At 44.6% G+C, this 15,508-nt stretch overlaps 1 protein-coding gene across 2 annotated transcripts in view; it reads left to right on the top strand.

Annotated features, from left to right (window-relative positions):
• SHPRH (SNF2 histone linker PHD RING helicase, E3 ubiquitin protein ligase) overlaps nucleotides 1–15,508 on the top strand; it is a 75,079-nt gene that overhangs the window by 51,709 nt on the left and 7,862 nt on the right. For both annotated transcript variants that reach the window (XM_015412045.1, XM_015412046.1), the window contains 7 exons: nucleotides 3,558–3,731; nucleotides 4,032–4,094; nucleotides 5,640–5,865; nucleotides 7,281–7,424; nucleotides 7,791–7,892; nucleotides 9,153–9,224; nucleotides 10,318–10,506. In XM_015412045.1, the coding sequence (XP_015267531.1) occupies nucleotides 3,558–3,731; nucleotides 4,032–4,094; nucleotides 5,640–5,865; nucleotides 7,281–7,424; nucleotides 7,791–7,892; nucleotides 9,153–9,224; nucleotides 10,318–10,506 (970 nt within the window). The remainder of the gene's footprint in view (nucleotides 1–3,557; nucleotides 3,732–4,031; nucleotides 4,095–5,639; nucleotides 5,866–7,280; nucleotides 7,425–7,790; nucleotides 7,893–9,152; nucleotides 9,225–10,317; nucleotides 10,507–15,508) is intronic.

Below are 15,508 nucleotides of genomic sequence, written 5' to 3' on the forward strand. Positions count from 1 at the left end.
CGAAGGTCTTTTCCACTCTACCACTGATGAAGCCTTAAAGGCTGTCGATGATAGTCGGAAACAGGCTCGCAACCTCGGTGTCTCGGCATCGCAACCTTGACGTCGCTACCGTCCGTGGAAACCATATTATGCCAGACGTCAGCCATCTTCTGCGCCCACCTAAAAAAAACGATGACTCCCGTTATTCTAATAGGGTGCGCCAACAGGCCCCTAAAAAACCCTTGCGGCCCAAGCAGTCCGTTTGACCGCTTCGATTGCCTGCCATCTCCTCCATCTTACACCCCTCCCATCCGGACCCAACTCTTCCCCTTTCTATGAAAGTGGGAAGAAATTTCAACCGATATCTGGGTGCTTACCATCTTACGGGTCGGTTACGCCATAGAGTTCATTTCGCCAAGTCTGGTTTCCTCACCTCCTTCGGCTCTCCAACCAGATGTTCCGTCCATTTCCTGTTGTTCCGGATCTCCTCTCGGGCTCGAGGAAAGGTCCTCCACCCCAATCCCGACTTCTTCCGACTGACGGCCTGGAAGAGCCTGCACTAGACTTCCCGCCTGGTCTTTGAAGTCCTTCTGAATGCCAGGAAGCCGTCTACCTGTGCCACTTACGCTCTGAAGTGGAAGAGGTTCCAGTCGTATGCTTCTGACCAGTGCTTTGATTCTCTCCAGTCGTCTCTCCGTGAGATTTTTTCCTATCTCGTCTCATTAAAAAATACTGGCCTGGCATACTCATCTTTAAAAGTCCATTTAGCGGCCATTTTGGCCTATCATCCCTTGATACAGGGATCCACGGGTTTTCCCCACTGCCTTATCAAGTAGTTCCTCAAAGGTCTCCTCCGCCTCTGTCCCCCTAGGAAGCCTTTGGTGCCTTCGTGGGGTCTCTCTCTCGTTCTCACTCAACTGATGTCTAAACCGTTCGAGCCCATGGCCACGGCCGAGTACAGGTTACTCTCCTGGAAAACTGTCTTCCTTATAACGATCACTACTGCGCACAGAGTAGGGGAACTAGCTGCCTTTCGGGCTGATCCCCGCTATACAATTTTCCATAAGGAAAAGGTTGTCCTTAGGCCAGATCCTTCTTTCCTGCCTAAAGTCGTCTCTGCCTTCCATCTGTCCCAGTCGTCTGTTTTACCTTCATTCTTTCCAAATCCGACTGATGCACCTCAGAGAGCCCTCCACTGCCTCGATGTGCGCAGAGCACTCTCCTTCTATTTACACAGGACTCAGCCTATACGTAAATCTCCTCGGCTGTTCCTTGCCTATGGGCCCCCTCATATTGGGGACCCTATCTCCTCTCAATGTTTATCCAAATGGGTGACTTCCACTATAGCCCTTTGCTGTGAGCTTGCACGTCAACCCGTTCCTACCTCTGTCACTGCCCATTCTACACGGGCGGTATCGACATCCACCGCTTTCCTGGCTGGTGTCCCGTTGGAGGACGTCTGTGCGGTTGCTACGTGGTCCTCAGCATCGACCGTGACCCACTACGCACTCGATGTCCAAGCTTGATGGGATGCTGCGTTCGACCAGTTGGTGCCCAAGGGAAGCCCAGCATAAAGTGAGTTACAATAATCCAACCTGGAGGTGAACATTGCATGGATCACTGTGGCTAGGTCGTGGGAGAAGAGGTAGGGAGCCAGTTTGCCTGACCTGACAAAGGTGGTAAAATGCCGACCTAGCAACATTTGCAACTTGGGCCTCCATTAATAGCAAGGCATCCAGAGTCATGCTCAAGCTCTTCACAGTGGGCACTGGTGTTAACAGCTCTCCATCAAGAGCTGGAAGTTGGATCCCCATCCCCCCCCCAGACACAGGACCTCCATCTTTGCTGTATTTAACTTTAACCGACTCTGTTTTAACCACCCAGCCACAGCTCCCAAACCCTTCGCTAAAATATCTGGGGCAGAGTCCAGCTGGCCGTCCAGTGAAAAGTTTTTGTACAAAATTATTTGCTAATGGATTGAGCTTGAAGAAAATTAATGGATTTGAAGATTTACTGATACAGCCTCAAAAGCGTACTTTTTCTAGCTTTTGTGCTATGATTGTTAGTTCTGCCTTGATAGGCACACTTAATCTGCAAATGGAACCAAGCCCATCGTGAAGGATTGGCATGATGTGGTAAAAGGACGACATCTCAAAACCTCGTATGATCAACATATCTGTCTGTGCGGGATTTCAGTAGAAGATCTAACACATTACATTTTAGAATGCCCTCTGTATACTGGCCCCAGAATCAAATTTCTTAATCCAGTCATAACAACTTTACAATCCACATAAGGCATTGAAATAGTAACCTTTTTGCTCTCAGATGTCAGTCCCACTATCTCCTATAGAATGTCACTCTATGCTCATGCTGCAAGGAAAATTGGAGATAAGGCTATGGAATGACTGTACTTTCAGAATGTGCTATTTGAGAAACCTGATTTTAAAACATATTCATACTTCATCTATACATTTTAATTTTCTTTTAAATGTATTGTCAATCTTTGTACTGTTTTTTTTTTATCTTTCATATTGTGATGGACATTGGCTACATGCAATAAACTTTGAACTGAACTGAACCGAACCGAACCAAGCCCTAGGTTATGAAGTAGCAGAGGATGTCTGGAAATTTTAAAGAAAACTTATGTTAAATGATCCATCAGCTGTATGTGGTTCCAAAACTGATAGCCAAAATATATCACTCTTGCTCTGGTGATTGCTGGTATTGCCATACTCCATCAGCAGATTTCATTCACGTTGGTGCCTTTGCCTCAGGGCAGTTGCATACTGAAATAAAATAGTTTTGTTAAGTTTTAGTGTACACAGAAAATTTTTGAATACCTCTGAAATTATGCTACTAAATTATGTTTGCATGATTCCAAAAAGAATTACAGTCCATTTTGTTGAATTCACTTAGATTGGTGTTTTGCAAGATACTGGAAATTGAAGCAGATCCCAAAAATTCAAGATTAGGTGGACAAAATAAACAAAATTTCTTTAATGATAAAGCTTACATCCTTTCAGAAAGCCTAACATTTTGATGATTTGAGGTTCATTTGGTTGTTTGTTATTAATCATATTCAGGCAAAATGTGTGGAATTATGAGCTTGGTTTTGTAGTAATAGTTGGTTTGAAATTTTTCATGTAATTTTGATGTTTTTTATTTAAAATAAAAATAAAAAGAATTTCTTTACAGTATTCCATTATTAAAGCACTATTTTCTGGCAATAAAGCTCTGAACAAAATAGAGAGGAGAAAGAGAGGACAAGTGTTTATGGAAGGGGGAGTGGGGAAGGGGAGAGTGAAAGATTCCTTTTGATCTGGTATTTGATCTCCCTTTGAGATATAGGATTCTTACATAGCTATTTGATGTTTGATATTTAGTGTATGCCTTGGGGCAAGGAGTTTATAGTACTCTCCACTTCTGAGTATTTTCTGCCATCTAAATTTATGACACATGACTTGGCTCTTCATGCCACTGAACAAGTCCTATTTACCTTGACGACGTCGTGTCAATACTGCAATTCCAAAATCAAGTTCTGACTTTGGCAATTTGGTTTGCTTTTCCCTGTTTACTAGGTTCCGTGACTGCAGAGGCCTTCAGTACCTGCTCACAACTCAAATGGAAGAAGTGAAGAAATTCCAGAAACTTGTAAGAGAGGCTGTGAAAAATCTGGAAGGTCCTCCTTCCAAAGATGTTATTGAGGCTGCCACCATCTGCCATCTGCGGCCTGTAAGGCTGCCATTAAACAAGTAGGTGTAACTACTTATTTTGTGGGCAAAAAGTTTCATTATTTATACTCTTGCCCATTATCCAAATATCAAGATACACTCTACAGTTTTAATAGAGAAGCAGTGTATACATCGATAGTACTGGCTTAATTTTTTAATTTTGCTTTATTTCTGTTACTCGTTTTACATTTTTCACTACTCATTTTGAACTGTTTCTTTAATCTCTAGCCTTTTATTTGTTGGAAGAAGCATTATGTCAAACTTTGCCAATTCAGTGACTGACATTTTTAATTTTTCTCTTTATAATCTCTTGTTTTCCAGCTGTGTCTTTTGTAAAGCTGATGAATTGTTTATAGAATACGAGTCGAAGTTGTTCTCTCACACGTAAGTGCTATTATCCTCCTTCGTCAGAAGAAAAGCAGACATTTATTCCTAATTTTTTTTAAAAAGCTTCTTCTGGGACAAAATTTACCGGCCAGTGTATTACGTTTATATGATGCTTTTCTTCTGTCACAGAACTCAAAGCAGCACTCAGTGTTCCCAGGAGGTTTTCTGTACAGGTTCTGATGAGACCTGTACCTGCTTAGCTTCAGCAAGGTTACAGCATCATGTTCCCTCCATATCCTAGGCCATAAGTATAAAATAGATTTCCTTCACTTGGATTTCAGGGTTGTTTTGTTGGCTTCTTGCCAGTGTGTGCAGTTTCAGTTAATTATGCCTGCTGTCCATGCATTCTTGTTGACACGCCCTGTCTCGTCGGGGTGTGGCGGCCCCCTGCTGGCCGTTGCCAACTCTTACCGCCGTGAACCCCAGGGACTGGACGTCGATCAGTATCGGCCTCTGAGAGCCGAGGATAAGTCGTTATGCGAACCGGGAGGAGCAGCCTCAGTAGACGGGGTATGCAGAGTGTGCTTGCCTGCCACTCTTACCCGTCCCTGGGTTCCTGGCTTTGATACCAACTCGTTAGTATCCGGGGGATTCCCTTCTCTCTTGGCTCTCTCAATATCCCCAGCCAGTCCCAGTCTTCCTCCTCGGCCGTCTCCCTGCTTCTGCTTTTATTACCCCCTCGGCTCCCATGAGCTCCCCTGCATCCGGGCCCCGCCCCCCTCTAAATGGAACCATGCCGAGCCGCTTCCGCTTGCCCCGCCCTGTTACTACAGGGTGCAGTCCCGAGCCTGTCGGCAGTGGCCGTGCCTCTCCTTTCGGCCGCGTCGTTCTTCTCCGGCGTCTCGCGTTGTGGTTCTTCCTGGCCCACCTCCGTCCGGCTGCACCTCTGTCTTGGCTCTCGTCCACCGCGGGGTTGACTCTGCTGCTCTGGCCCAACCCCCGAGGGACAACTCTCTTCCTCTCTGCCGTTCCCGTCTCTCCAGCGGCCAGTGTTCCCTGGGATCCCGCCCGTGAGTCGTGGGGTTGTGGGGGTTTTAGTGGCGCCCCCACTGTCAGCTCTTGGCTATCTCCCGTCCCCACAGCATGGCCCTGAGTGTGCCTGTTCGGCTGCGTGGTTGCTGTCGCCGTCTGTCACGGGGGTGTCGAAGGGGGGTGATGAGGGGGCTGTTGCCATCTCCCGGTTGCCTCCCGTCCCCAAGTCCCGACCCTGGGCGGGACACTTGTAAAGATCACTAATACCTACTGTTTAAATAAGGTGACTTTCAGTGTGCATTTAGAATGTTCAGGGGAGGAGCTGTGGCTAACTAGTGGAGCATCTGCTTGCCATGCAAAAGGTCCCTTGTTCAAACCTTGGCATCTTTAGCTAAAAGGATCAGGTAGTAAATGATGTGAAAGACTTCTTCCTGACTCCTAAAAAAGTTATAGATCTTGTGGAATTATTTGCCCAGTATGTGTTTGTTTTATGAAAGAAAAAAAGAATATTTGAATATTCATACAGTCTTCAGATATGGTGCCAATTCCTGCACTTTTGCATTGTTTAAGTGTAAAAGGCCAGATGGCAATTTTTGAGGAGATGATAGAAGATGAAGAGGGACTAGTTGATGACCGCTTACCTACCACAAGCAGAGGTCTCTGGGCAGCAAGTGAAACGGAGCGGTCTTTGAAATCCATACTGTCTTTCGCCAAAGCTCACCGAATGGATGCCAAGATAATTGAAGAAGGCAGCATCTTCTTGGAACTTTTTGAAGCATGGAAAAAGGAATATAAGGTACAATAGTAAGAGGAAATCTTTGAGAAAGTTGTTATAATACATGCAGAGCAAGTCAACAGTGATGCACATGAGGCACAGGTCAGGTATATCAGGTATACCATGGTTAGCTGTACCTGTCTTTACTCCTGCCTTCTGCACCAGACACAGTTGCCGTATAACCCTCGTCTATGGATGAAGCAACATCATGCTTGCATTTCATGACCTTGTGGCCCCATGGTTTATGTTTTTCTGTATCGGTGTGTGAAAGAGAGCATGTGTGCGCACATGCATGCTTGTCACAGTAAAACCATTAGTTTTGAAAGTGCCAGAGTGCTCTTTGATAAAGATCTAAATAGTTCTTCTAGAAGCAGGTTATCTTAATGCAATAACTAATTCTGATATTCTGCTCATAGCTTTTTATCACTAACATTTCAACCATTTATTGAATGCAGAATGAGGGCTTGGCAATGTAGAAGGAAAACTACTGACACAAATCAGCCAGTAATATGCTTTTAGTACTGACAGTGGAGAACAAACTGTCTTTTTGCATACGGTTGCTCGGAGGACACATAAGGAGGCCTGTTGCCAGTGACACAGAGTAATTGTACATTTGTACCTCCCATCTGTCCAATACTGGTAATGTTCAGTTGCTTGTGTGTCCTTGCTCTGTTTGAAAGGGTGAAAAACATTCTACCTGAACTAAATATCAAGTGTGACACCAGCCTTTAAAACTGTGGCCACTCTCTAGTGTAGACTAAAAGTTTATGACCTTCTCGCAGTACCCTGTTGTACAGAACTGGGAGGCTCAGCAAAAGCATTCCTTAATTTACAGATACTGAAATTACCAAAACGTGGCAAAAACAGTTTTTCATGATTAAAATAATGAGGGGTAATCTGAGAAATCCCAGTTCTAATCTCACCCCATTTGTGAAATTTACCTTGCCTAAACCCACTTAGTATTCCTTTTCAGCACTGATCTCATTTCTATAATTTGAAGATGAGAGCACTAGCCTGTTTTATAAAGCTATTATAAGGATTTAGGTAGTGTATGTGAAACATGTAAAGAAAGCTCTATATAAATTACTATTGTCATTATAAAAAGTATTTATTGACTAGGTAGGAATTTCCCACAGTATTGCTATATTGTGATGGCTTTATTTTTTTATTAGTCTTTTTTATAACCTTGTTTGGTATTCTTAGTTCTGTGGAAATAACTGGTTTCTCCACTTACAGTTATAGAATAATTTCTGGCTTATTGTGACTTTCCACTGATTATGTGTTTTGGGAGGTATATGGACACATCACATTTCAGCTGTAATTTTTATACTGGTTTTAATGTCCACTTTTTCTGAAATCCACTTTCAGTTGTGAAGATGCAACATTTTTTTTAGCTAAACCATGCCTACATTCTGTCATTATATTTGAAATCTTAGCTGCTTCATGAATATTGGATGGTCTTGAGGGATCATGTGTCTGCCATTGATGAACTCGCCATGGCCACAGAACGGCTTAGAGTGCGTCATCCAGAAGAGCCGAAACCAAACCATCCTGTTCTTCACATAATTGAGCCACATGAGGTAACACCCGCCCTTTAATTTAAAAAGGATTGTTTGGTTTCTGTTTGTGTTTAACCTTTGACCATTTGAGACTGGTACCTGCAACTAAAAGGCTAAAAACTCACCAATCTTTACAGGGTATTTGTTTGCTTTTGTTATCTCTTCATGACTGTAGAAGTTAGAATTCCTTCCAGCCAATTTTTCTGTCTGGTGTGAAGTACTCTGAACCTGCTGACTTCTATAAATGATGTGCTTAAGTTCTGGATAAAAAGAAAAACTTAAATAGAATAATTATCATCAGAAATGCTTCAGACAGGAGTTCATTGCAAATGCTTTCCTAAATCTTGTAATGAAACCTCACCTAAAAGAGTAAAATTGGTTTTCTAGGTAGAACAGAATAGAGTGAAACTTTTGAATGATAAAGCTGTTGCCAAATCACAGCTTCAGAAGAAACTGGGCCAGCTACTGTATCTCACTAATTTAGAAAAGGTAAGACTGACCTGTTGTATATACATATTCTAGTAAGAGAGAATTCCCTAGCATCTTCTAGACATGATTTTCTTTTTAATCTACCCTCCTGTTTCTTGGATATCTAAAGGGGAGAGTCTGAGGATAAATGCAGCATAGAAATTAACTAAGAGAGGAAGCTGCTATAAAACAAATCTTGCTAAGAATTGGCAATGCACCTCCCATCCCACCCGCTCCATCCTTGAAATCTAGTATGGATTTAAGGGACAAATAACACACTTGCACTTCTGTGAACATGTAGCTGCAGATACTTATTACAGAAGTTTAGAGCTTTGACTCCCATCTGTAAGGAATATTTTTTCCAGAATGTTCATGATATCCATAAATATGACAGGGCTTTGTATCTTCAGGCAGTTGAAACCTCTTACTGGTTTTTTAAAAGTATCTGGCTCCTTACCTACAGGGAGTGCAAACATCAACATTGCTATTTGTAGATCATGGTTAGCTGCTTTTGAGGCTCAGGAGTTTTTCAAGTCAATTTGTTATATGGAAGGAGGCGTTGCCCAAATATAAACAGGGGTAAGTTGTTTTGGGCTTGTGTAGCTCGTGGACACACTTTAAAGATCTCTTTGATTTGTGACGTTTTCTTCTACAAGGCAGACAGCATCTCCTATATTGAAATTCAGGAAATGGTGTGAAGGGGGTACCTGTGGCTGATAAGAGCTTTCCTGTGCTTCCTAATAGAGTAAACCCTTGTTACTTCACCCAGCCAAAAAGTCATATAAAATAAGACAGATTTGCCAGGACTCTTAGAACTTTGTCCTGCTATTTACCTGCTCTCTGATGACATTGCATGTGTCATTTGACTCACAAATGCAAGCACATATGCGTGAATGTTAATGAATTTCTCAACCAGAATTTGATAGAATCCCAATTTCTTTTTAATTTCACGGGGCTAAATTTAGAAAGCAGCTGGCAGAGTAAAGTTCAATAGTGAACTTTAGGTGGTGAATGTAGACTTGTTTTCCCCTTGCTTTCCTCTTTAAAAATAGCTTTCCTACCAGTTCCCAAACTGATCTATAAATGCATTCCCTGGATGTCTGACCATATTCTTTATTTTTAATCTCCCTTGGAAGTATAGTGCTTTCATTTATCAAGTTATGCAAAGCTGTATTTAATATTGGTGTGGCAAACAAGTACAAAACTTTAGAAAATGTTCAGCATCAGATTATTTATAAAAATATTTTAAGGCCTAACTATCTTTGTTTAATGGTTACACAGTCTCAGGATAAAACAACTGGAGGAGTTAATCCAGAGCCCTGTCCAATTTGTGCACGGCAACTGGGACAACAGGTAAAAAGTTCGAGTTTTCTGTATAGAATGTTTAGCTATGTTTCTTTGTTTGCAATTCAAGGTGTGCCCAGTCTAAAAACTGGATCCCTGTAGTCTTAAATATATGAACTTATGGCTGTGGCTTGCTGCAACTGCTCAGCTGTACCAAGTAAGCATAGAATTCGGAACTGGCCTCAAGATCCAGCATCTTAAGCTGTTTCATATTTTAAAAATAAGTTTCTAGTTGCAAAGTTAGGTTTTAGCTTGAGTGGGTAATATCTAGTTAAGTGGCACTGAGGCTGAGGGAGGCTGTCTGGTGAGAGGTATAATTTCAGCACTGAGCAGAACTCCCCCTCCCACCTTTAATTATTGGAAACAACATGACCAATACTGTGCACATTTACACAACCAGTTCCATAAGCCAGCTTTACTTGGTGTAGGAGTTGTTTTTTAAGCACAAGAGTATTACAGACTGTCTGGTAAGTAGTCATGTGAGCTCGGTCTTGAAAGATTGCCATACAAGAGCCATGGAATTCCAGTAATTGTACTTGGTCAGCTTTCAATACTCCTGATGTGACACACAGGCTTGGCCATTAAGCCAGCCTCAGCACTCAGCCCACTTGTTCATTCTGGTCCCTTAATTTAGCAGCCCAGCATGTATCTTTGAGTAGTACATTACCTCATCTGCCCTGTCTTCCAATCACCTGACCCCTGTTTTAGAAAGCCTATACAAGCTACGTTTACAAAGGCTCTTCTCCATGGATTCAGTACCAGCATTCACTACAGACACATCCATGTGCGTAGGGGATGGTAAAAGAAATAGTGCTGTCTATAAAAAGTAAGTTCTCAAAACATTGTTCCGGTGACACAGGGAGAAGCGCTCATGACTCTTCAGAATGGCTTTTTTGAGAGAGAAGCCCTAGAAACTTTCAGAAACTAAAGGTTTTTCTCTCATTACTCCATCAGTAAGGTGTATGTTTTGTAGACTGAGAATTTCTGTGCTACATTTTCTCTGCTACGGTTTATTGAATTTTTTTATCAGCATAATTACACGAACAGCAAAGTCACATAAATATGTTGTTGCACTTACTTGCTCTTTTCTTCTCCTCCGTAGTGGGCAGTATTGACATGTGGACACTGCTTCTGTAATGAGTGCATAGCTATTATTATAGAACAGTACAGTGTCGGCACCCGCAGAAGTTCAATAAAGTGTGCCATCTGTAGGCAGACAACATCGCATAAAGAAATATCGTATGTCTTCACTGCAGAGTCTGCGAACCAAGAGGATGATATGCCTGTGAAGGTTAGCTGCAATACACAAGTACTTGATGTAACTTCCTCATGTTGCCAAAAGGGTGTTGACTTTCTATTGGTGCCATATGGAATGTAATTTTAGGCTTCAGACCTATGTACACTTTCTTGGAAGCAGGTTTAGTGGAATCACTGGAACTTCCAAAGTACTTTTGTCATATGCTTTATCTAACTTTTGTCATCTCCAGTGAAACCATGCCATGGGAAACAACTGGTCAGAGTTAAGCATTTTGGTATCTTTGTAGTGCATATGGGACTAAAAATTGCTCAACTTTAACTTAAGGGCCAGCCCGAGGTTTTTTTGTGCCATAGGCAGGGCTACCTTCTGGCGCCCCACAGCGTGCCCCCAATTACGGGGTTGCCAATCTCCAGGCAGGGCCTGGAGAGAAGGAAGTCCAGCTGTTGAGCGCGCTGGGGGGGGCAGCCAAGAGGGATGCGACGGAGACGCCACCTAACGCCGAGCAGCGGGGCCCGGGAGCGCGACCGACTGGCCTGGGCTGCCCCCTCCCTCTTCTCTCTCTTTCCCCCCCCCGTAGGTGTGGAAGGGCTGCCTGCAGCGCCAGCAGCTCACCCAGCAAACCCGGTAGCAGGAGATGGCGGGGGGGCTTCCGGGACCTCCTCGCCCGCCTGCTCCGCAGCAGCTCCCCCATCGCCCCCCCAGGGCCTTGGCGCGTGCCCCCCCCGCCCAGCTTCTCTTGACTGCAGGGCCCGCCCCGGAGCTCCCCTGGAAGCACTCTGGAGGCTCTCAGCCCTCCTCTCCGACCTTCCACTCCGACGGGGAGCAGGCGGGCTGGCGGCTCAGCACAGCAGGAGATCTTCCCTGCCCGCCCGCCTGCCCTGGGGGCGCTCCTCACGTGCACCCCGCACTACGGGGCTGCAATCCTAAAAAGCATTTTCCTGGGAGTAAGCCTCCTAAGAATAAAATGGAACTTCCTTTCATAGTAGACTTGCTGTAGCCCTTTTCTCTAAGCCCAAAGCGATCTTGCCCTGATCTGCCTCATAGGGTTGTCTGGAGCTCTGGGGAGGAAGAGCAGGCTAAGGAAGCCCGACTATCTACGCAGGAGGGACTGAGACCAGCTTCCGGCCCGGGGCCTTTCAGCCACTCTCTCCGCAAAGGCTGGGCTTCCTAAAGCAAGGGGCGTGGGTGAGAATAAACCGCTCTCCTGGCTTCCCTTCGGCGGCATCCCCCCCCCCATCTCCGGGATCCCTCCGACGAGACGCTGTGAACAATAGCGTGAATCCCGGAGGGGGACGACTTCTCCCCCCCCCGCTTTTTTGCCGGCGAGAGCCAGCCACGACGAGACACTGGAGCGGCTGCCCTCCCGGGTATATCCTCCGCTGGGGTGCCGGCCTGCCTTGGTGTCCCTGCTTCGCGATGGGACGGGTCCCTTCGTTTGTCGCGTTGTTTGTATTAAATACGAATATCTTGTTCTGTTTGTTTTGTCTCCTGGGAGCCAATAAAGCTGTGAAGTTTTTCTTTACACCAAATGCAGCTCTACGGGTGATCAAGCAATGGGTAGTTTTTTGGATAATCTGCGAGAGTGAGAAATCTAATAATGCAAACAAGGAAAGAAAAAGGGGCGGAGGACACCCCGTCCCGCCCTCTTGGCCTCCGCCGGGGCCTTCGTGATGTTTGTTTTGTTTCACCTCCCTCCTGGGACTGCTGACGCCTGCCCGACCCAAGCGGTGTGAAATTGAATTAAGCCTCTCTCTCTCCTTGGCCCAGCTGGAGGGAGAGGCGCTTCACCGCAGCGTTTGCACCCCACCCAGGCTTGGTCGAGAGACGCCTTGGCCCGGCCGGAGGGAGAGGTGCTTTGCTGGCAGAACTGTTGGCGCTGGAGCTGGAGGGGTGGGGGGTCCTGTTTGGTGCCCCAGGGCCAGCCCGCAGTCTAGGCGAATGCCTAGTTTGCCTAGCGGGTGAGCCGGCCCTGAGTACACCCTTGTGTACAACTGTAAAATATTCTTATAGAGCTGTTTAGGTTAACTCTCCAGTTTGAACTGGAGAATTCCTACTGCCTTCCATAATTTCATACTGTTACGTTTTCTATCTTGTCATTCTTGCTATTTATTTGATTTCTTATTTGTATTCTCACTTACATCACTGTGGAAGGGACTGGCCATTACAACAGGCCTACCGGGAAATCATAACTATAATACATGCACTTAAACACCTTCCTGTAAGTTGAATTCTATGTAGGAATTCATTATCATTTGCTAGTGGTTGGATTCCTGCCACATTTCTGCATGGTTGGTTGGATTCCTGCCACACTTCTCTGATCAAGCAATGATGTTACCAAATAGTAACCAAAATACTTTAACCAAAATATATTACCAAATTGTGAAAGGGGGCATTAAGAAAATTAATTACACAGTTAACATGCTTTTCAGATTTACCATTTTGACTGGTGATTAGTCCTGAACATGGCACTCTGTTTTCTCTCTCCAATTCCTACTACCCACTGATCATTAATCTTTAAACAGTGAACTTCAAATGACCAGAACACTTCACAGATGTCAGTTGTACAAGTAATATTCCCATTTTGCAGATGGGGGGCTGAAGATAGAGAAGAATGGCTTGCTTAATGACATTTGAACTGCAGACTTAGTTGTCCATGTGCCACATTTCTACAGTATCTTTTATATATTTTTATATATAAAATAAAGCCCAACATATTGGCACTTTCCGGCTCTCCCATTGGCTGTACTTTGCACTCCATCAGCCATTGGCCCATCAACCGCCACTTGAGTACTCGCGTGCCATTGGCTGGATGCTGGGTCCGCTCCTCTCCCTTGCCCACTGCTGGCTTGGCCACTTCCCTGTCTGAATAAATTGCCAAAACAGCTCTCTCTCCTGACAAAGACACTTCTACTGCTGCTTGGCTCTTCCCTGGCTGGCTGGCTACTGAGGTGGGCCAGCAGCCTCAAACCATTCTCTTCTCCTGCCGTGCGGCTCACTTTCCCCTCAGGGGCTGTTGCTAGGCAACCAAGCTTGGTTCTGTCACTAAGGGGGGGAGGCCTACTTTGGCTTTTGTGGGGAACTCATTGGAAAGGAGATGGAAAGCTGAAGTCAGGGGGCAGATAATGGTAGGCTGATGGTTGGTTGGGAAGGAGGTAGGGTTGCCAACTCCAGGTTGGGAGATTCCTGGAGATTTGAGGAGGGGTGGGACCTCTGACAGGTACACTGCCGTAGACTCCACCCTACAAACCAGCCATTTCCTCCTGGGGAACTATTGTTGCCAATCTTCAGGTGAGGACTGGAGATCACTCAGAATTACAACTGCTCTTTAGGTGGTAGAGACCAGTTCTCCAGAAGAAAATGGTGGCCTCTGTGTCATTATACACTGCTGAGGTCACCACAGCAAATTGACACTGAGTGCCCAGGCTGGGGCAGCTGCCCAGAGCCTCTTTCTAAAGCTTTTTGTATTTATTTCCAAAACAGGCTTTATTCCTAGTACCAGTATAATTGTGATACACTGGTGTTTTACCAACAATGCTCAAAGCCAGCTTAATAATTGATTCTGTTTCTGATTCTTTTTTCCATATCATTATACCATTGTTTTGGATCCCATGCAGCGTTTTTGTTGGTGGAAAGATTTCCAGCCATGGAGTGTAACCTTTTTCCTCCTGTTACAGGCAAGAATGCTCTCTCCCCCAGGAGCAGCATTTCAGGAGGCATTTTGAGCTACAGTGAGAGGAGGAAGCAAGGAAGTCACATTCCACAGGCAGAAATGCTTCCACCCATGGAAACACTGTGCTGGATCCAAATGCATGTGGTTGTTTTGAATAGCTAACCACTGTTAAGGGTGTGCTGCAAACCAGGATGAGCAACAATAATTTAAAATGTGTTTGTAAAACTTGGTCTCAATATTGATTGCAGCTGCATGACAGGTGATTACAGCCAATTGTAGAAACCCAAATAGGCCTTCCATAGATGCCTGTTTTGACAAACTTTGGGATATTTATATCAATGGGAAAACAGGCACATTTCAGAATCCTTCAGTCTTCATTTTGTTTTAACTTTTCTCATCCTCAATTGATATGCGCGTTTGGGGGCAGCCGCCCCTTTATTGGAAGCAGAGTCCTCGTTGGAAGACACCAAGTCCAATTCGCCACTGGATTTGTTGTTGTCTTCTTCTTTAGTGACCTCGTCTGTCTCTCCCAACTGCAATCTCAGGAACTCACGTGATTTAAGGACAGAGTCAATCTTTTCTTTTTTATTGTGTAGTTTGAAAATGACGCCTTCTGGAATTAACCATCTGTAGGCAATGCTGTTTGTTTGTAGAAAAAGGATTAAGTCTTTATATTTCTTTCTCTTTTGCCTTATTTCAAATGGGATGTCTTTTAGAATCCTGATTATGTTGTCCCTGATTTTCAAGGGTGTTCCTGTAGTTGATTCAGGATTGAATCCCTCACATGCCTCTTCGAGAATCTGACCACAATCTCCCCAGGCAGATTCTTCTTCTTGATATATATGGAATAGGACCTGTAGACCACATCCATTTTGTTGGCAAGATATTCCGCTTTCAAATCTGCAACTGGGGTTAATGCTTCACTCAAGAGTTGCTTTAGATTCTCGTCTTTTAATTCTGGGACCCCTTGAAACCGGAGGACCAGATTTGCTTTCTCCATTTGCAGCTGCAAAAGTTGAGATTCTTCCGAAGCTTGCTTCTTTTCCAGCTTTTGCACCTTTTTCTTAACTTTTTTAGTGTTCAACATTTTGGAGAACTCAGTGACCTCTTCCGGTTGAGGGCTCATGCTCCCCGCTGGTTTCACTTTTGCTAGTTTGTCTTTCTCTGCCTTCTTCCCCGCCATCTTTATGGATTGTTTACTTTTGTAAACACTTGCTAAAGCCTCTGAAAATCGCCCATATGCCTATCCGCGCTCTGGTAAGTCTCTCAAAACAGATTTCAATGCTTTTTCTTCTGCTCCCCCCTTGGTATATCGTTTTTTAGTTCATGCGTATGGGAGGGGCCCCTCCCCCACTCGCTTTTCTC

Source organism: Gekko japonicus, unplaced genomic scaffold, assembly GCF_001447785.1.
Source record: "Gekko japonicus isolate JY-2015 unplaced genomic scaffold, Gekko_japonicus_V1.1 scaffold1155, whole genome shotgun sequence".
Taxonomy (NCBI): Eukaryota; Metazoa; Chordata; class Lepidosauria; order Squamata; family Gekkonidae; genus Gekko; species Gekko japonicus.